We start from the raw sequence: 22673 nt of genomic DNA, 5'->3' as shown, positions 1-22673 counted from the left end.
AAGTTACGTGACACTTGTGGTCGGGGGAGAGGTTTTATGGTGCTTTCAAGACTGGGAAATAACCGAGATCAGGTTATGACGTTGGTGATCTTCATGTCGGAAAGGCAGGGCTCTAGAAAGATGCCCTAGTTTCCGATTTGGAATTCCGAGTTTGATGACCATTCAAAACGTTTTGTTCCGAGTTCCCAGTTGTCTTGAAAGCACCAATAGCATTGAGATCAGAACTAGTTTTTCTCGCATTGAGCGTCATTTTACCAACTACACCTCCCGCCCCCTCAGCGCACTCTCGGGAACGTGGTTGCACTATTCGACTCAATTTCGTTATCATCCGTTGTCATTTTACTCTTATGTGCAACGGACTTTTCTCTTATGTTCACAACTATTTGTGTGAAGATGACTAGCTTGAAGGCGTTTAAGGAGCCATTCGGTAAGTCTGCATTGTTATTTCAAACGTTAAATGGTATAGAATAGGCTATGTCGTTTATGACGCTACCTTTTTGCTAGTGGTTCTTTTTGAGCAACCTTCTAATTTACAAATAAATAGACCCACTGTAATATTGAAATTTAAAAGTAATTTTGTTTTTTTTAAAGTTTGGTTATCTGAACTTTTTAAATATTTCGTTTAAAAAAATGTTTTATAATTCATTTCACATTGACATAATTTAATTAAGAGAACTTGCATTCCATTGATTCAATTTCAATGTGCTCTTCTCACAAGTGGGATTTCCCCAAATATAAAAATACCCCTCATACTGGTCATCTATGGGAATCAAACCGACAACCCTAGCATCACAAGTGCCATGCTCCACCAACTGAGCCACATCACATCATCGCAAACCACTTGATGTCTCAATGTACTCAATAACTTTATTGTCCGTTGTTTTTCTTCATGGTGATGGAAAGTCTACAGGTACAAACCTAGATGACCAGCCTTTATACAATATAGTACTGTACATTTACATTAAGTGGTTTGTAAGGATGGTAAATTAATACTGAACAAAAGTGGTTATTTTTCATGTTATAAAAAAAATATATATATATATATATGATCACGAACATATTTACTTTGATTTGGATATTTTGTGTCTTTGCCCATAACTTTGCACCCTTTGATGTGAATGTTTGAGGACAGGGTTTTGTTCTTTGTCATTCTAATGAAATCCAGAATAACAGAGAAAGGAACAGGGCAACAACTCTTGTAATTCTAACTATTGAATCCTGAAAGATACTGTCCTTAATTGTACAACAACATTTTCTGCCAAAGCAGAGATGCTGAAAAAAAATGTTGCCAGCCCTACAGACTTTTTATATCGATCCACTAATACTAGTAAAGGCCCAGTGCACTACTTTTGTGGAAAAACATTGAAACAATAATAATATATACAATACCAGTCAAAAGTTTGGATCCATCTACTCATTCAAGGGTTTTCTTTATTTTTACCTTTTTTAATACATTGTAGAATAATAGTGTTGACATCAAAACTATGAAATAACACATATGGAATCATGAGGTAACCAAAAAAGTGTTAAACAAATCAAAATATATTTGAGATTTGAGACTCTTCAATGTAGCCACCCTTTGCCTTGATGACAGCTTTGCACACTCTTGACATTCTCTCAAACAGCTTCACCTGGAATGCTTTTCCAACAGTCTTAAAGGAGTTACCACATATGCTGAGCACTTGTTGGCTGCTTTTCCTTCACTCTGTGGTCCAACTCATCCCAAACCATCTCAGTTAGGTTGAGGTCGGGTGATTGTGGAGGCCTGGTCATCTGATCCAGCACTCCATCACTCTCCTTCTTGGTCGAATAGCCCTTACACAGCCTGGAGGTGTGTTGGATCATTTTCCTGTTGAAAAACAAATGATAGTTCCACTAAGCGCAAACCAGATGGGATGGTGTATCACTGCAGAATGCTGTCGTAGCCATGCTGGTTAAGTGTGCCTTGAATTCTAAAGAAATCACGACAGCGTCCATGCTTCACGGTGGGAACCAGACATGCGGAGATCAACCATTCACCTACTCTGCGTCTCACAAAGACAGGGCGGTTGGAAGTTAAAATCTCAAATTTGGACTCATCAGACCAAAGGACAGATTTCCACCGGTCTAAAGTCCATTGCTCGTGTTTCTTGGCCCAAGCAAATCTCTTCTTCTTATTGCTGTCTTTTAGTAGTGGTTTCTTTGCAGCAATTTGACCATGAAGGCCTGGTTCACGCAGTCTTCTCTGAACAGTTGATGTTGAGATGTGTCTGTTACTTGAACTCTGTGAAGCATTTATTTGGGCTGCAATTTCTGAGACTGGTTACTCTAATGATCTTATCCTCTGCAGCAGAGGTAACTCTGGGTCTTTGTTTTCCTGTGGCAGTCCTAGTTTCATCATAGCGCTTCAGGGTTTTTGCAAATGCACTTGAAGAAACTTTCAACGTTCCTGTCTTTTGCTGGGTTGACTGACCTTCATGTCTTAAAGTAATGATGGACTGTCATTTTTCTTTGCTTATTTGAACTGTTCTTGCCATAATATGGACTTGGTATTTTACCAAATAGGGCTATCTTCTGTATACCACCCCTACCTTGTCACAACACAACTGATTGGCTCAAATGCATTAAGAAGGAAAGAAATTCCACGAATGAACTTTTAACAAGGCACACATGTTCATTGAAATGCATTCCAGGTGACTAGCTCATGAAACTGGTTGAGAGAAGGCCAAGAGTGTGCAAAGCTGTCATCAAGGCCAATGGTGGCTATTTTGAAGAATCTCAAATATAAAATATATTTTGATTTGTTTAACACTTTTTTGGGGGGGTTACTAGATGATTCCATATGTGCTATTTCATAGTTTTGATGTCTTTGCTGCTATTCTACAATGTAGAAAATAGTAACAATAAAGAAAAACACCGGAATGAGTAGGTGTGTTCAAACTTTTGACTGGTATCATAGATTTTTTTTTTTCAGATTTTTTTTACATTTATTTTTTAGGAGGTGCTGCAGCACCCTCAGCACCCCTACTTCCCGCGCGCTGTTGAAAATGTATGAAAATGTGAGCTGTCCCCTTGAGCTCATACATATAAATTACATTTACTCAGTGATCTGTTTGGACAGATACCTGTTGGGTCTTGAGGATGCCTGCTCAGTTGAATGAGCAGAACAATAATACCCCAATTTTGCACAATGCTCTGATTCTTTCCTAAAAATGTCTGTGCTTTTTTTAATGCTGAAACATTGTCCTCATCAGCAAGCCTTGAAGAACAAGCTCTTTATTCTTTATTACTATTGGGTTGTCAATCTTCCTATAGTAGCCAAGGCCTGTGCAGAAGCTGAGGGCTTTCGGCCAGCAAAGTAAGCCTCCTCTCACACAACAAAATCACAGAACTTATTTGTCCTGCTGGAACTTGAGTTTTACAACACACACATACACACACACACACACACACACAACCCTCAATCATTCACCGTACATAGACAACGCAACTTTCAAAGCATTTGTCCATCTCTGCTTTAGGTATAGAAACTGCATGGATTGAGTTAGGTATTAGCGCGCCATTCATCTCAAGCCATGTGTGGAGAAAAAGCATGCCTTGGTCGCTGCAGAGCAAATGCAACATTGCACGGTCTGATTAAACTTTTAGAAACTCGACTTATCTTAGTAGCAAAGGCATGGGTGGTCAAAAAGGAGAAAATCTAGGTTAATCTCTATGGAATCATGGCCTGGAGGTATCTATTATGATGTGGTTTATATTTCATCTATTGAACTTCTTGCAGAGCGAGTATGTACATGTCTGTGCATTCCCTGTGGAGCAGAAACAATGCTGAGCTGAGATGGGTTTCTGCTTACAGTTGATGAGTAGGGGACATGGGGCTGATGTGTCTCAGCATTGCACTAATAAAGAGCAAGGTAGAATGAGATTGAGTATGCATTACCAAAGCATCTGTACACATCTATGCAACCACAGACCTAGAATGAGATTCTATTTTTGTGTCCATCAGCAATTACACGGTTATTACAGTGATCATCACTGCTCTGTTGTTATTGATCTTACTGAGAGTATGGCAAAGGGTGAGTTAACTGGTATGTCCTCTCCTCTCTTGTCTCACTGTCATCATCATCATCTATGTAACAACAAAACGATTGAGAAAATACTGCAATATGTCAATATGCAGAAAATACTGCAATATTTTGTTTGTACCCTCCACAGAAATTATCACTGTTTCTGGACTGTGATATGTTTAAAATAATATTGTTCAATTTATTTATCTGTTATTTTACCAGGTAAGTTGACTGAGAACACATTCTCATTTGCAGCAACGACCTGGGGAATAGTTACAGGGGAGAGGAGGGGGATGAATGAGCCAATTGTAAACTGGGGATTATTAGGTGACTGTGATGGCCAGATTGGGAATTTAACCAGGACACCGGGGTTAACACCCCTACTCTTACGACAAGTGCCATGGGATCTTTAATGGCCACAGAGAGTCAGGACACCCGTTTAACATCCCATCCGAAAGACAGCACCCTACACAAGGCAGTGTCCCCAATCACTGCCCTGGGGCATTGGGATATTTTTTTAGACCAGAGGAAGGAGTGCCTCCTACTGGCCCTCCAACACCACTTCCAGCAGCATCTGGTCTCCCATCCAGGGACTGACCAGGACCAGCACTGCGTAGCTTCAGAAGCAAGCCAGAAGTGGTATGCAGGGTGGTATGCTGCTGGCTAATCAAAGCTGGTGAGGGTGTTTTAGTATTTATTTTAGTCTGGTATGACTGCAATGTAAAACTCCCCACAAAAGAAGTGAAGAAGAAGCCTCCCCACAAAAGAAGTGACGTCTTGACAATATTTCCCTTCTTGTTGGTGATATCAATCAATCAATGACACAGGCCCCTGGTGTGAGACAACTTACAATTCCATTATAGTAAAGTGTGTGTGTGTGTGTGTTTGTTTACTCATGTCACCAATGTGAGAAACCCTGCTATTCTTTTAATCTTGTTTGAGGAAGTGAATCCACCCACGTATTGTCGTTTGGAGATCTATGTCTGACTTACACTGTAGTTTCAACAGTGTCAACAACTTCATTAATATAACCCATGTGAAATGGTCTTTGGTTAACTTGAATGTGTTTATAAATCCAAGGTTCCCATTTAAGCTGAAGTGAGTGTCAGCTTCATGGAGTGTAACCTGAGAAAGGTCAGAGTAGCTCTTTATTTGGAACTCTGAGGTCTCATACAATAGCCTCACAGTGACGCAGACTGATAGAGGCCTGCATAGCCTTGTAGAGGTATGTTTTAGAGCTGAAAAGAGGGCTTTGTACGTCTGCAACTATCAGGACCCAGGACACTCAATAAGTTCAGATTTAATGTGTCCTCTTCATGCTGATATTTGCTTTGTTGAAAAACTGCATTCCATTTCCATCAGCCATCATTTTCTATAAAATCTGCAATATTGTCCTTTGTGCATTGTTCTCTTCATGTAATCTCCCTGTTACACCTGTCTTGTCTCGACAGATAGAATAATCTCTGAACCAGTGGAGGACACAGATACGAGTAGCTTCATGGCAGAAATGGTACGACCCTCCTAATATCATCAGAAACAAACTAGTGTAAACAACTGTACTATCTGAATTTAAAGGGATAATCCACCCCCAGAAATAAAAAATCATGGAACACCTGTCAATTTGGTGAAAGCCTATGTTCTATCAGTGGTTAAAATAGAACTATACCCAATGATTTAACTTCTAAATGGTCCGTCTGGGAAATCTGAAAATCATATAGAAACTCGTCATAGCTACCAGTTTCTCGTCACTGGAGATAGGTGATAACACACTATCTCATTTCATAACGCTTTTAAAACAATTACCTGCCCTCCAGATTGGCCAATAGAACACATTCATCCGTTTTATATTGTCATGACAAAGTATATATTTAGCTTAGATGTGCTCAATCTAAACAGTGTACCAAATTATTCAACTCAGTTTCTCCTTTAAGTACCATCTCACAATGTGCCCTGTGAGAAATGTGAGAATTGGCTGTTCTTGCCATAGCAACATACTCTGCACTCGCTCTCGGTAGTGACGAACTGCAAATTTAACTCACTGAGATACACTCCTAAATTGACAGTGCAGTTTGTTTAGGTGATTTTACAGCTAGCTAGCTACTTCACATGCTGATATGGACTTTGGTATTATTGTGTGTAGCTATATTTGCTAGCTAGCTACCTAGCTAACTTGTCAGCCAGCCCATAGAGAGCATTGCATGGTGGGTTATGTAGTCAACTTGAACTGCAACATTTTTCCACAATTATTTTCATGTTGCTACCAAGCTTGTTATAATGACAAAATGAAACATTTGTTCACAAAAAAAACATTGTTTTCACATATTAGTGTTATTTAACACTCTTTAACACTGTTAATAATTGGAATTAGAGGTTTGGGGTGGATTATCCCTTTAATTGAATAGATACATTGTTTTTGTTAGCAATATTTTTGTTATATTCTTTTGAGCTAACTCTTCGGCCTGTTTAGATTGAGAAGAAAATAGCCATGTAAAGTAATTGAAGCATAGTTGAGTACATTATGTTGGAATTTCTTATGCCCAGGGACTGATATAGAAGCAAGTTGCAACAAGCCACTTTTCGCTATCCAACACAGAGTATAATTTTCTCACACAATTTACAGACGTTTTCATTGCTACCTCTCGGTCTTAAAAGATGTATATTAGCATAAATATCTGCATTGATATATAGTATGAAGATCACAATCCATCAGTGTGCCACTTCCCAGCAAAGCTGAACATGTGTGTTTTGTGTCTCTTAGTCCTTGAAGTCCAACTATCCAGTCCAAGTCACAGAACCTCAAGGTGGGTGCTCTAAGCTCAGTACATCTGTTCACACAACTGATGTGCCTTTCTGTGCACTCTGATGAGAAAGTACAGCACTCACTTACACCGTCCATCTGTCCTTTCCAGATGCAGTGACACTGCAGCTGAGGTCCATGCCACCTGGCTACCTCACACCTCCCTCAGGCAGAATAAGACAGGTGTGTAATGGGGTCACTTGCACTGAGCTAAAGTGTATTGTTTCTTTGTTTATGATATTAATGTGAAAATGTGGTGACTCGTCTTGACAGGATGCTCCTGTACACTGTAGCTTTTTAAATATAACTCCAAACCTCTTACCCAGCAACTGAAAATGTCATACCCTGGCTATCTGTAATGTTTGAGCCTTTGTAACGGAAACTAGCTGTTGGTGTCAAAACCACAAGACCATTTTGATGGGTGAGAATGATCACTTTTTTTCCATAGGAAAGGTGTTGTGAGTTGGTTTAAAAAGGTTGTGATTATTTTAATGGTATCAATTAGAATATTGTGAGGTATTCTGAATCATATTTGTAGTTAATTCCACTCTAAAATTGTTTTACCCATCCTCATACAGCCAGTAGAAGTTGGTGTGGAGTGCATCTGCACAGGCTCCATCTTACAAGGTAAATTAAATTAGCGTTTTTATCATGATGTATACTGTATTTCCGAACAACATTTTCAAGCACATGTTCTACATATTTTCTACACAGATGCATTACACTAACATACGTGTACCTAAAATGGTAGTCTAATCATTTCCATGTACAGTGTATTTATTTCCAAGGCTGTTGGTAATTCCATTTTCCTTGCCCCAATTCCTACCCCCTAGACTTCCCCAAGGAGCTGCAGTTCTTGAACAACCCCTGTGAGAAGTGTTGTTGCTCAGCTCCACCTCCAAAGATCAGTGACCTGATGGATGACAAGGACTTGCTGGACTTACTGCGTCTTAAATTGGACCCAAATCATTGCACTGTTAAGAACTGGAAGAACTTTGCGAGCCGTTGGGGTATGAGCTATGATGAGCTGACTCTGCTGGAGCACCGGACCCAGGGCTCAATGTGCCACAGCCCCACACAAGAGTTCCTGCTGCGCAACAACCACAAGACCGTCACTGAGCTCACCGAACTTTGCCGGGTTTACCAGCGCATTGATGTGCTGCGGCTTCTGCAACGCTGGATGGATAACGACTGGCCCTCACGCTGGCAAAATGCTCATTAACCACTTGCCCCAACCCCTGAAAATCCCTCAGAAATTATGCAAATTACTTTTTACATTTTGCTATACACTTTATTGAATTAGCAACAGGGACTTGGACCATTTTTTCTTTAACAGAAGCCCATTTATTTAACATCCAGTGGTTCCAGGATTTTGGTTGAGATGGTGTGCAAAAGACCGGTGGATCACATTTTATGACTCCTGCGGAGTTGAGGACTTAGTAGGACTGATTTCCATTGTGTACTCTTTACCAATACTGTAATTCTGAGCATCTCAACCAGCTCATTATTTTCTTTTTCAAAGGTCCCGCAACATCAGAATTGCTGTGTGTCCAATAGTGATGGGTTGTTCGCGAACAAACGGCTCTTTATGAAAAGATCGTTTTTGGTGAACTTCAGGAAACAAATTGCATCGTTGAAAGAGCCGTTCATTTGGCTCCCTGATTTGCATACTGCTACTATGCAAATATAACGTGTACATTCTGGTCCACATTCATTTTTGCAGTGCGTTAAAAATTAACACCATTTTTTGGACCGATCTAATAATTTCACCACATAAACATTTTTTTGAACACGTATTTCACGATCTGACATAATGGTAGCCTACCTTTTGGGCATTACATTGGAGATTGGAAATCATGGTTCTAGGACAATCTTAAGTGGAACTGTGCTAACCAACATGGCACATCAAGAAGTGGAAAAGAGAGAAGATTTAAATGGTGAACTGTTAGTACATTTTTACTTATTAGAACAGTCACCATAGTAATGACAGACAATAATAATCAATGTAGTATATATAATATGGCAAAGGAGACAGTGTTGCGTATTGGTCTTTATAGTCTCATAAAAACATGAATCATCTCCAAATATTGTATTGTTTGTATTAATAGTTAATGAGTCTTGATTATTTTGGGATAGTTTGATGAAGCTGAGGTCATGTTGTCAAAATGAGATATCTCACTCCGGTCTGAATCCTAATTAGCAATTTTCCCTTACGTTTTATATTTTTTGTGGTTACAATTCCCCCCACCCCCACTTGAAGCAAATAAAAGCTAGATGTTTTCCAGCTTCTTGCTAATCTTATGAACTATTCTTCATCAACACGTTTCAATAGTCATCATTGAAAATACAGAGCTGAGAAAAAAAAGGATTTCTGTTGGAAGTTACCCATGAGAGTTTGAGCTTTCTGTGTATATGATTATGTAACTTGGTAAATGTTTATTTATCTAGATTTCAGTGATGAATATCCAATCAGAGGAATTCAAACCTGTCATTTAATTATACAGTATCATATGGTTGTTGTCAATTATAAATTAGTAGTCTATCATCAATAAATGACAAAGAAACATAATGGATGTATTAATTTAATATAATAGTTTATTGGAAAAAATATCTCATGAATAGTTTAATTACATTTCACTTTTCAACTATTGTTTTTGGTTAAAATGTAAAGATGACATCTTCCATACAAATTGTGTCCCCTTTGTGGGTGAAATAGGTCTGAATTGTGACAGATACAATATTGAGGCATTTGTAAAAAAATGAGTATACTTCCAAGTGAACAGAAGTTGGGAAATAGTACCATAATTTAAATAAGTTTGAGTACATATAGAGCTAATGAGCACATTTTCCTTAATTTTGATGTCAACTGTTTAAATATAGATGTAGCATATGGATGAATACAAAGAGATATCTGAGACAAATCTACATAAAAAATAATGACACGTTTATGTTTTCTACATAGAAACAAATCACATCCTCAACATGGAGTCAACTCATGCACAAATGGAATGATGCTTATTTACAAAAAAGTTGCATTCATGTTGGTTTATCCCAAGTGTAAGGTTCACATGGCTGGAAACCAGGAGTAATCTGCATCGGGATCTGTGATATTCAGACCAAGCATATTGGAGAGGCTTATTGATATCCTATTGTTTTCATCCAATGAGTCTAGTGCATCTGAGGTGATTTTTGCTTTGAACAACTTCAACCGCTCCATGATGTTAATAGGCCCTGAAGGTGATGTCTCTTTCCCTCCTTCAGTCAAAGATACATTCACTTTAGACAAACTGACCTCTGTACTAGCTGTATCAAGGCTTCCCTCAAGCTTTGGTGTGTCAATGGCCTCAAAAAGGGCATCCGCAGCATCTTTGAGCACACTCTCAATCTTGTTGTTCTTTGGAAGTCTGTGAAAGGTAAACATTGGTACTTCTACCGGACCACTCTCTGTTTCATCCATACTCTGCTCTTCCTCATTGTCCATGTCAGAATCTTTACCTTTTGAGACAGAGAATCTAAACCTTGGCCACTTTAATTGCCATTTTAACTTACTTATGTGAGTGTCATCTATTTTGATGTCAGGTAAATTGACGTCAGGAGCAGAGAGACTCAGTTCAGGTGGAGTAATCTCTCCCTCAACTTTGGGGACAGAAACTTCCACATCAGGCGCGTTAACATCTGCACTGGCTTCAAGTTCTGGTACCTTTATTCTAGGTCTTGAGAGACCAAACTTTGGCATCTTAAAATAAGGCAGTTTTCCAGAGGGAGCCTCAATGTCAACATCTGGAGCTTTCAGCTCAACCCCAGGGCTTTTAATGTCTCCCTGCACACTCAGATCAATGTCTGGGACACTTACTCCAATCTCTGGAGTAGATAGATTAAGACCAGGAGCATTCAATTCCACCTCCGGGCCGGAGAGGTCAGCTTTTGGTAAACTTAGATTTACATCTGGAGCACTGATATCCCTTTCAACATTAGGAGCAGATAGATTTTGGTCTGCTTGAGGTACATCTACCTTTGGGGCTACACGCCCAGTCTCAAGTGTGGGAACTAGAATATTTATGTCAGGTGCATCAACGTCAAAGTTGGGTTCCTCCAGTTTATGATTTGAAAGAACAAATGAGGGGTGCCTAAAATAAGATAATTTGAATTTGCCTGAAGCGGCATCCTTATCTATATCTGGAGCTTTTAGATCTACTTCAGATCCTTTGAGGTCAGCTTTGGGTACGTTGATATCCATCTCTGGTACATTCACTTCACCCTCAAGTTTGGAGGCTGAAAGATTGAGCTCTGGTGTTTTCAGGTCTCGATCATGAACTTTATGGTCTACTTTTGGTAAATGCACATCAACCTCAAGAGCTGAGATGTCTAAATCTGGTGTCGTTGGATCAGCATCAACATTAAGGTAAACATTTGGGGCTTGACGATCTACATCTAGTCCTTCAAGGTGCATTTTGGGCAAACTGATATCTAAATCTGGAGCAGAGATATCTCCTTCAATCTTTAGGGTAGAAATGTTCAGCTCTGATATTTGCAGCTGGTCATCGGTGGCTTTTTGGGCAGCTTCAGGCAAACTGACATTGATACCTGGAGCAGCAATGTCTCCCTCAATTTTTGGAGCTGAGCAGTTGAAGTCAGGTGCATTCAGGTCTAGATCGGACTCTTGAATATCTGCTTTTGGTAAATTCACATCGACCTTTGGAACTGATATGGCTGAATCTTGTGTCTTAAGCTCAATTATTGGAACCTCAATGTTGAGATCAGGGGCTTTAAGGTCTACTTCAGACAAAGGAATATCAAGACCGGGAGCAGCGATGGCTCCCTCAAGATCAGGTGTTTTCAGCTCTACAACACAGGCTTGGAGGTCAGCTGTTGACAAATCGACATACACATCGGGAACAGAGGCATCCAACTCTGGGGCCTTTAGATTAACATCCGGGTTTGGTCCTTTAACTCTTGGCCCTGTTATACCAACATTTGGCAGTTTGATTTTAGGAACAATGAATTTTCCAGAGGGAGCATTACGGTCAACATCTAGGGCTTGAAGATCTACCTCTGGACCTTTGATGTCAGCTTCAGGGAAACTGATACTCAAATCTGGAGCAGCAATGGCTCCCTCAATTTTGGGGGCAGAAAGGTCCAGGTCTGGTGCTTTCAGCTCTACTACAGGAGCTTGGAGATGAGCTGTTGGCAAATTGACATCCAGATCAGGAACCGAGACGTCCAACTCTGGGGCCTTTAGATTAGCATCCAGGTTTGATCCTTTAACTCTTGGCCCTGTTAAACCCAAATTTGGCCGTTTGATTTGAGGGAACTTTAATTTTCCAGAGGGATCAAGGTCGACATCTGAGACTTGAATATCCACAACCTGTCCTTTGAGGTCAATTTCAGGCAAACTCACATTGAGATCTGGAACAGGGATGTCTCCCTCAATTGCTGGTGCTAAGAGGTTGAGGTCTGCTGTTTTCAAATCAATGTCAGTCCCTTTCAGATATGCTTTGGGTAAATCAACATCTAATTCTGGGGTGTTAAAATCAGCATCTACATTAAGTTCCGGTCCTTTTACTTTCATTATGTTTGGCCATTTTATTTTCGGCAACTTGAATTTTCCAGAGGGAGCATCAAGATCTACATCTGGTCCTTTGAGGTCAGCTTCAGGCAAACTGTCATTGAGATCTGGAACAGCGATGTCACCTTCAATTGCTGATAGGTCCAAATCTGGTGTCTTCAGATCAACATCAAGGTCTGGTCCCTTCACCTTATGTCCAGACCAGTTAACTTTGGGCATTTTAAAAGTTGGAAATCTATGTTTTCCAGAGGGTGCCTCAACGTTGACCTCTGGTGCCTGAAGATCTACATCTGGGCCTTTCAAGTCAGCTGTGGGTAAATTGACATCTACATCTGGTGCACTTATATCCCTGTAAATATTAGGGGTAGAGAGACTCATGTCAGGTACAGTCAGATTAGCATCCAGAACCATTTCTGTCTCCTTCACCTTTGGACCATAGAGTCCAAATTGAGGCTTCTTTAGGTTGAACAACTGGAATTTTCCAGAGGGAGCATCAGTGTCAACATCTGGAGCATTGAGGTCAGCTTTGTGTAAATTAAGATATACATCTGGTGCGCTTATTTCTCCATCAATGTTTGGAGTGGAGTGATTCAAGTCGGGTGCAGACAGGTCAGCATCTATGTCGACTTGGAGTCCCTTAACCTTGGGTCCAGAGGGTCCAGATTTTGGCTTTTTTAGAGTAATCCATTTGAATTTCCCTGAAGGGGGCTCAATGTTCACTTCTGGTGCGTTAAAGTCTACTTCAGGCCATTTGATATCTGCTTTTGACAAATTAGTGTCCAAATCAGGCGTGTCAAGACCTGCATCAACATCAGGGACAGAGAGACTGAGGTCAGATACCTTCAGATCTGCATCAACATCTGGAGTTTTAATCTTTGGTCCAGAGAGCCTGAACTTAGGCTTTTTGAGTGTCAGGAACTTAAATTTGCCAATGGGAGGATGAATGTCAACATCAGGGCCACTCAGGTCTGCTTTGGGTAAATTCAATTCTAAATTTGGGGTGTTCATCTCACCCTCAATCTTTGAGGAAGAAAGATCAACGGGTGGTGTCTCCAGGTCTGTCTTAACACCAGGAGCTTTGACTTTTGACCGATGAAGACCAAATTTGTCTTTCTTTAAACGAGGCCATTTGAATTTACTTGAGGGAGCCTCAATGTTGATATCTGGAGCTTGCAGATCTACCTCAGCTTTTGGTGAACTCAAATCTACATCTGATGCACTTATCTCTCCATCAATGTTGAGAGTGGAGGGATTCACATCAGCTGCAGACAGGCCAGCATCTATGTCGACGTCGGGTCCCTTCACTTTTGTTCCTGATAATCCAAACTTGGGCTTTGTTTGAGTTAGCCATTTGAATTTGCCTGAAGGAGCCTCTATGTCAACATCTGGAGCTTTCAAGTCAGCATTTGGATCATTCAAATCTACATTTGGGGCTTTAATTTCCACATCAGGGGCTGAAATCTTCAGGTCTGGTGTCTCCACCTCTCCACTGAGACCAGGGCCTTCTAAATCTCCTGATATGTTCACGTGTCCCTTTGGTGCTTTGGCTTTTATGTGTGGTAGATTGAAGTGAGGCATTTTTAATTTTGACTCCTTGTACTTATATGCATTTGTCTTAACCTCTGGTTTCTCCAAGTCAAGTGAGGCATCTGGAGTGCGGAGCTTTAGCATTAAAAGACTGTCTTCAAGGCATCTGAGACTGCCATCGAGATCTGCTCCTTTCATTATAGGCCTAGATATTCCAATGGTGGGCATTGTGAACTTTGCATCACCATCAGTTCCAGGTGTGTCCAATGTCACATTGGGCAATTCCCCATTCAAAGTGGGACCATTGATTTCACTCTTCAACTCCCCTTCAGCATTTAATTGTCCACTGAGGCGATCAACCTCGATAGTTGGTGCCTCAACTGATTGCTGCATTCTGCTGTAGGTATCCTTGAACATCTGTAGACAATCAAATAGTAAATAATGCATAGTGCTATGTGGTACTCAGTGGGCAAATATTAAGGTTTTGATCCACAATACATTATTTTATTACCTTCAGAAAGTACTTAGACCCTTGACTTTTTCCACATTTTGTTACGTTACAGCCTTATTCTAAAATGGATTAAATAAAACAAATTCCTCAGCAATCTACACACAATACCCCATAATGACAAAGCAAAAACAGTTTTTTGCTACAAAACAAAACAGAAATACCTTATTTACATAAGTATTCAGACCCTTTGCTATGAGACTCGAAATTGAGCTCAGATGCATCCTGTTTCCATTGATCGTCCTTGAGATGTTTCTAGAACTTGATTGGAGTCCATCTGTGGTAAATTCAATTGATTGGACATGATTTGGAAAGGCACACACCTGTCTATATAAGGTCCCACAGTTGAGAATGCATGTCAGAGCAAAAACCAAGCTATGAGGTCGAATTGTCCGTAGAGTGCCGAAACAGGATTGTGGGGAAAACCTGCTCCAGAGTGCTCAAGACCTCAGACTGGGGCGAAGGTTCACCTTCCAACAGGACAATGACCCTATGCACACAGTCAAGACAACGCAGGAGTGGCTTCAGGACAAGTCTCTGAATGTCCTTGAGTGGTCAAGGCAGAGCACGGACTTGAACCTGATCAAGCATCTCTGGAGAGAACTGAAAATAGCTGTGCGGTGATGCTCTCCATGCAACCTGGCTGAGCTTGAGAAGATCTGCAGAGCGGAATGGGAGAAACTCCCCAAATACAGGTGTGCCAAGCTTGTAGCGTCATACCAAAGAAGACTCAAGGCTGTAATTGCTGCCAAAGGGGCTTCAACAAAGTACATTACATTTACATTTAAGTCATTTAGCAGACGCTCTTATCCAGAGCGACTTACAAATTGGTGAATTCACCTTCTGACATCCAGTGGAACAGCCACTTTACAATAGTGCATCTAAATCATTTAAGGGGGGGGGTGAGAAGGATTACTTATCCTATCCTAGGTATTCCTTGAAGAGGTGGGGTTTCAGGTGGGGTTTCAGGTGTCTCCAGAAGGTGGTGATTGACTCCGCTGTCCTGGCGTTGTACTGAGTAAAGGGTCTGAATACTTATGTAAATGTCATTTTTCTATTTTTCTATTCTAAAACAATTCTAAAAATCTATGAGGGGAAGAAAATGCCTAATCAATTTTAGAATAGTAAGGCTGTGACGTAACAAAATGTGGCAAAAGTCAACGGGTCTGAATACTTTCCGAAGGCACTCTAATACTTCAAAACTGAAAAATAATATTGGAAGTATTATGTCAGCATAGTGCAATGACTGCTGGCATAAATCATTAAGTACATTTGATTCTGACACTTACATCCCCAGGATCTTTGAGGCCACCATCCAATGATCTGAGACTGACGCTGGCTTTCAGATCCTGCTTTGTCATAACTCTAATGTTGTCATTGTAAGGCTCCATGATCTTGAGTAATTTCATCCTGTCCTCTTTACTGAGGTGATTCAGATTGATGGTGACAGCAACAATCTCATTGTCTAAAAGAGTAGAGAGAAAAGCGTTTTACTTATAATGATCTCTTATGCTTTGTATGCTATAATTATGAATGTTTTTGATCAGAAATAAACTAGTATTTGACATTTTACCTTCTTTTAAGCCAATCTTATCAGTGAAACTAGGGTCTGTGATTCCAGTGATGACAACTCCTCCTCTTTCTGAATCCTCCAGGACCAAGCTTTTGGAGTAATGTCTTTGCTGACTTTCCCCATTCTAGTAAGATGTCAAATAAAATGAAATAACAATTGTAGTCACTATCATCAAGCAGCAACCATTTGTAACAGTTACATTAGCGTGTGTGCAGTACTCATCCAAAGTGGACTAAGAATCTGGTAAAACAAAGTATCTGTATGGTTTTAGGCCCTGATTTTTTTTTTACACTGTGAATACACCCCAGGATAGATTGTTCTCGTAAAAACAAGCTGACTCCCTCAAGGCTCCTGCTCTTTAAAGGGGCAATCTGCTTTTCAAGCATTAACAAAGAAGTCACCTGCCATTGTTTTTGTAAAAACCTGAGGGATGGGTCTGGAGAAATGTTATCACTCTCAAATTCATAGATAGAGCTATGGTTACAAGGACTGACTAGCCATGATATAAACATTATAGTTTAAAATATATTTTAAGACTATACAGGGTTTGTTTACAATGATATTGTTTACTAACAATGAAGTAAAATGTTCTTATATTTTGGGTTCTGATGGGTTATGACAGTTGACCTAAGCACACAAGGATTTTATAAGTTATATTCTTCATGAATCAATGGAATATATAATTTATTTAAGTACAAAAATGGATGTACCAATCTCAGATTGTCGCTTTAATGGGAAGCATGAAAGGTTATAAAATTTCAGGGAACGTTATAAATGATTTGACTCACCATGATTTCTGAAGTATATTTACAGCGGCATATCAAGAAAAATGTCCTCACTATAACCTGTAAAAACAACAACAAAAAAGAAGTGGTACAGTTTGTCTTTACTATCAGTTTATAATGTGATTTAATAAGCAAAACTCCCTCTAAAATAAGACATTTCATCTTACAGGGTTTGATGTTGCGCAACAATAAAATGTACATTGAAAAGTCCTTTAAGGATGATTTTCCCCTATCATTTTGTAGGGGCCAAATGAGAAATCTATTTCAACTTTATATTTGAACTATTTCTATTGAAGGGTAGCTTTGGAAATATTGCATTTACTAATTACAAAACTGCCTCACATTATTATAATATCTGTATGTGGTGATATATCTGATAATTAAAACGTTTGTGAGGTGTAGCTTGCAGAGAAAAACCACATCCTCTCCCAGCTCGGTAGGTGAAACATCCACACAGAAACACAGTTGCACACAGTTAATGCATCTCTGCTCAGACTGACACCTAAACAGTCTTTGCTAGACTTTTGCTGCATCACAAAATAAGGCAGGAGGTGGGATGAATGCTTGAGCATTTCACAAATGGAGGGTGATTTACGTACAGAATAATATGAAATGTTCTGAGACCAGGTTGCATAACTTAACATGTAAAAACCAACCAAAATAGTCATTGGACTATGTCTGTTGAAAGGTATCATCACTATTGTTATAATGACAATAATTATCTTGATAACCACTCTAAAGCTTTTGACAAAGCTCTCTGCCTTTAATTTACTGCTGGCTGATTGACAGAGAGAGTGACAGCGACACCCACACACAGACAGCCGCACACCTTAGGAACCCCAGGAATGGCCATTGCCAGGATGCTCAGGGGAATGTTTCCCAAACAAGTTGGTTTAGATGCATGATAGCTTACATGCCATACCTACTACCACAGCCACATACTGCCACACCCACTACTCTCATGAATGTCAACGTATTCACCTGCATTGTGATGCTGAGGGTTTGGGCAGCATGTCAGAAAGAGGGAATGGCGTAAACTGAATTATGAGTGCCATGATATTGGCTTCAAAACATTACATTATTGTACCGGAAGGGGCAGACTGGGACAAGAATCCAGCCAAGGCATTTTATCCACACTAGCCCACATCACTGTGCACGGGGCAGACTGGGACAAGAATCCAGCCCAGGCATTTTATCCACACCAGCCCACATCACTGTGCACGCTGCCATCCCATCCCCACACCCTACCTGGACACAGTAGTGCAGTAGTGCTGACACATAACATTGGCAGTACAGTGACTCACCAGTGACTGACTTCCCGTCAACTTTTTTTTTGTACCAAAAAAAAACATTTTTTACTTTTACGTTGTCTCATCACTGCAACTCCCGTACGGACTCGGAAGAGGCGGAGGTCGAGAGCCATGCGTCCCCGAAACACAACCCACACGGCTTCTTGACACAATGCCCACTTAACCCAGAAGCCAGCCACACCAATGTGTCGGAGGAAACACTGTGCACTGCGCCCGGCCCACCAGTGCACAATGGCACCCTGCTGGCCAAACCTGGACCAATTGTGCACCTCCCCACGAGTCTCCCAGTCATGGCCAGCTTGCCAGCCACACCAATGTGTCGGAGGAAACACCGTGCACTGCGCCCGGCCCGCCAGTGCACGATGGGACCCTGCTGGCCAAACCTGGACGACACTGGGCCAATTGTGCACCTCCCCACGAGTCTCCCAGTCATGGCCAGCTTGCGACAGAGCCTGGACTCCAACCCATAATCTCTAGTGGCACAGCTAGCACTGCAATGCAATACCTTACACCACTGAGCCACTTGGGAGGCCCTCCTCAACTTAAAAAAAAGAAACACAATATGTAAAAACACCACTGGTGACAATAACTGTGCCTCTGCACTAGCCATTTTGTTTGCTTCCTTGTTGTGCTGTCTGTCTCTGCATCTTCTCTGCTGTCACTCTGTGCTTCTTATTGTTCTCTGCCTGCCTGTCTGCTTAAGCCTTATAAGGCTTATAAAACAGACGTTATAAAAGCCAAGCTAGCGACTTAGGCTATATTGGAAATTAGTAGCTGTTATACACTATATATGCACAAGTATGTGGACACCCCTTAAAGTTGTAAGCAAATCCTCACAGCAATATTCCAACATCTAGTGGAAAGCCTTCCAATAAGAGGTATTAATGCCCATGATTTTGGAATAAGATGTTTGACGAGCCGGTGTCCACATACTTTTGAGTGAGGTGACAATGTATACTGAACAAAATTATAAATGCAAAAATGTTCATATGAGGAAATCAGTCCATTGAAATAAATGAATTAGGCCGTAGTCTATGGATTTCACGTGACTGGGAATACAGATATGCATCTGTTGGTCACAGATACCTTAAAAAAAAGGTAGAGGCGTGGATCAGAAAACCAGTCAGTATCTGGTGTGACCACCATTTGCCCCATGCAGCACGGCACATCTCTTCCACATAGTGTTGATCAGGCTGTTGATTGTGGCCTGTGGAATGTTGTTCCACTCCTCTTCAATGGCTGTGTGAAGTTGCTGGATATTGGCGGGAACTGGAACACGCTGTCGTACACGTCGATCCAAAGCATCCCAAACACCCTCAATGGGTGATATGTCTGGTGATTATGCAGGCCAATGAAGAACTGGGACATTTTCAGCTTCCAGGAATTGTGCACAGATCCTTGCGACATGGGGCCATGCATTATCATGCTGAAAAATTAGGTGATGGCAGCGGATGAATGGCACAACAATGGGCCTCAGGATCTCTTCACGCTATCTCTGTGCATTCTAATTGCCATCGATAAAATGCAATTGTGTTCGTTGTCTGTAGCTTATCCCTGTCCATACCATAACCCTACAGCCACCATGGGGCATTCTGTTCACAACTTTGACATCAGCAAACCACTCGCCCACATGCCATTCACATGGTCTGCGGTTGTGAGGCTGGTTGGACGTACTGCCAAATTCGCTAAAATGACATTGGAGGCAGCTTATGGTAGAGAAATTAACATTCAATTCTCTGGCAAAAGCTCTGGTGGACATTCCTGGATCTTTTCCCAGTCACGTGAAATCCATAGACTACGGCCTAATTAATTTATTTCAATGGACTGATTTCCTCATATGAACATTTTTGCATTTATAATTTTGTTCAGTATACATTGTAACCTCACTCAAAAGTATGTGGACACCGGCTCAGCATGCCAATTGCATTGTGTTGTGTGATACAACTGCACATTTTAGAGTGGCCTTTTATTGTCCACAGCACAAGGTGCACCTGTGTAAGGATTGTGCTGTTCAATCAGCTTTTGATATGCTACACCTGTCCGGTGGATAGATTATCTTGGCAAAGGAGAAATGCTCACTAACAGGGATGTAAACAAATGTATGTATGCACAAAATTTAAGAGAAATCTGCTTTTTGTGCATATGGAACATTTCTGGGATCTTTTATTTCATCTCATGAAACATGAAACCAACAGTTTACAAGTTGCGTTTATATTTTTGTTCAGTGTAGAATGTGCTATTTTTATTTTATAGGCACCCTTTACGTTTTTTTATGCATGGTCTTGGCTGTCTAACTGATGACAGAGTCGAAGCAAGTCTAGTATAACCAAGAAATTGCACAAAAAAACAGGTCCACAAGCCGCCAGCCGCCAGCCATTCACCTTTTTCATTTTTTATTTTTATATAAAACAAATATTTTTGTGTGTGTCAATTCCGACCTGCTCACCCAACCACAAAATGTACCAGCCCTTCGGGCATTTGCCAGAATTGCCAAATAACTAGTCTGCCCCTGTCCACCAGCACAAATGCATTCTGTGAAAATGTAAAACCTGAGGCCACAAACATTGGGTTATAACTTTTTACTGGTCTCTTTGTGTTTCATGAAAAGGAAAAAGGTTGTTTTCAATCTCTGACTAATACTAGATATAAGACAGTTGAAGAAAGTAAGTAGTCGTGGCTTTATTATTGTGGCTTCGTTTAAAGGCCAGAAAAAATCTCACATGAATGGCTTGGTATGTAATTCATATTGTATATCACAACAAGCAACACATTCCATATGTTAGGGAGGTCTATTTACATATTTGATAATAATTGTATGGTGGCTTCATTCTCATCTGACAACTATGGAGAATGTAATACAACAGCAACACCTCAAACAGATATCAAGTAACAATTGTACTATAAAAGACACTGTGGGCCGGTTTCCCGGACAGATTAAGTATAGTCATGGACTAAAAAGCTTGCTCAATGGAGAATTTCATTTCAGGACTAGGCTTAATGTTGGTCTGGGAAACCAGCCCTATATGTTTGATGAATAGTAACCCACAAGCAAAATCCACTTCATTGATTTATTTACAGTTCTGGGCATTAAAGTTTATTTTTCAAAATGCCTTGCAAGGGTGATGCCAAGTTCATTAGAAACCATCCAACAGCAATAACCCATGTGCTGAAATACATTACTGAAATATGCCCCTACATGCACTACCTACACCCACACATCGATATAATCCCCATAATGTCACATTGTTTCAGATAACACAACAAATTTGCTCAGACAATGACTCACAAACCCCCAACCAGACAGCAATTATGGGAGTATCTTAGGGAAACAAAATGGATCGAAACAGCGACACTAAAAGCACAACATATAAAACAACCATCCTCCCTTGCCACATATTCAAATGAAGTTGTAAGGTTACACAGGTCGATATTTACTTTTCAGATATCTACATGTTTTCTCATGTATATTTCTTTCAAGGAAATTAAATGAGGGACTATTTAATCTGAATAGCAAGACATTTAAAATACAATAATATCGCTGTGAGCAGTAACGAACGGGGTTCACAGGATGACAGAAAGGACACAAGATCAGTTGGATAACAAAGCAAGCACTCTATAATGTATGCATATTCTTTTATGTGCAGTTATGAGTTGAAATACAAAATCTGAAGTGAATCGGACATCTTTTATGAGGAGAAGAGGATTTTTAGTATTAGCGTTACAAAGAATGAATTGTTAACCCAATGAGCTACAGACTTTTGGGTTGTACCATTAGATTTGTCTATTTATTCTGCATTCATTGGTACCAACCATTATTCTGTGTTTAACGGGGGCTGAGTAGAATAATGTTTGTGAGACTAGGGGCCGGTGCTTTTTATAAAAACGTCTGTATGGTTTGAGCTACAAACTATTAAAAGCTTTCTATGAAATGCTGAGACTCACGAACTATATAATGCTCACAAGCTACACAAGAGTCATTAGAAGGTAAGGGGTTCTTCTACACAGAAGATCCTAGGAAATCCAAGTACCTTGTGTCTATAATACTGTAATAAGCTCACATAGTTGCTGTCACAAATGCCAAACTCCACAGAGTTGTCACTGACTATTTGGATATTCACCTTTATCAATAAAACTCATGAATTCAACTGTTTAGGGCTGGGGTCTCAGGACTTATAAGGTTCATTCTATTACCAGTTGACACAGCAGAAACAAGAGCACTGAACTATGTTTAAAATTCCCATTGTACCATCAGCACGAATTACATCAATTTGTTAAATATCTTATTCTAATGGCACCAAAAGCCTTATAATGTTGGCGCGTAGCTCATATACATATATGCTGGGCCTGTGCTGGGCTCAGATTGGGGCATAGGATGGGAAGGACTCACCTTGTGATGCTCCTAGATGTGCGTCCTCTGAAAGCCCAGGCAATGTTGTCTCCTCTGTACCTTAGCTGTTCTGTCAACCTAAGAGGATCTGTGTTAAATACATTATGTTAAATGCCTTCTCTGACCGCAACCTGAGGTGTAGAACAGGTTAGGCAGCATCTAGACCGCCTCCCC

At 40.4% G+C, this 22673-nt stretch overlaps 2 protein-coding genes across 3 annotated transcripts; one reads left to right on the top strand and one right to left on the bottom strand.

Moving 5' to 3' along the window:
* The first annotated feature begins 190 nt into the window (after positions 1-190).
* LOC135512364 (ectodysplasin-A receptor-associated adapter protein-like) lies at positions 191-9412 on the top strand. Of its 2 annotated transcripts, none has more exons than XM_064934341.1 (6): positions 191-427; positions 5502-5556; positions 6805-6847; positions 6956-7026; positions 7422-7470; positions 7677-9412. In XM_064934341.1, exons 2-6 carry the CDS (start codon positions 5545-5547, stop codon positions 8063-8065), a joined length of 564 nt encoding a protein of 187 aa, XP_064790413.1. In that variant the 5' UTR covers positions 191-427; positions 5502-5544; the 3' UTR covers positions 8066-9412. The 2 variants fall into 2 exon arrangements, with proteins under 2 accessions (XP_064790413.1, XP_064790412.1); XM_064934340.1 differs by having other exon boundaries at positions 5498-5556.
* On the bottom strand, positions 9413-22587 carry LOC135512363 (neuroblast differentiation-associated protein AHNAK-like). The gene is made up of 5 exons (XM_064934339.1): positions 22500-22587; positions 16806-16862; positions 16018-16141; positions 15734-15909; positions 9413-14353 (listed from the first exon to the last, which is right to left on the bottom strand). The coding sequence occupies exons 2-5, from the start codon at positions 16806-16808 to the stop codon at positions 9908-9910; spliced, it is 4749 nt and encodes a 1582-aa protein (XP_064790411.1). The 5' UTR covers positions 16809-16862; positions 22500-22587; the 3' UTR covers positions 9413-9907.
* Between the last annotated feature and the right edge of the window lie 86 nt (positions 22588-22673).

This window comes from Oncorhynchus masou, chromosome 24, assembly GCF_036934945.1.
Source record: "Oncorhynchus masou masou isolate Uvic2021 chromosome 24, UVic_Omas_1.1, whole genome shotgun sequence".
NCBI lineage: Eukaryota > Metazoa > Chordata > Actinopteri > Salmoniformes > Salmonidae > Oncorhynchus > Oncorhynchus masou.
Note: the sequence above shows the minus strand (reverse complement) of the source record. Positions and strands in the feature narration are given on the sequence as shown.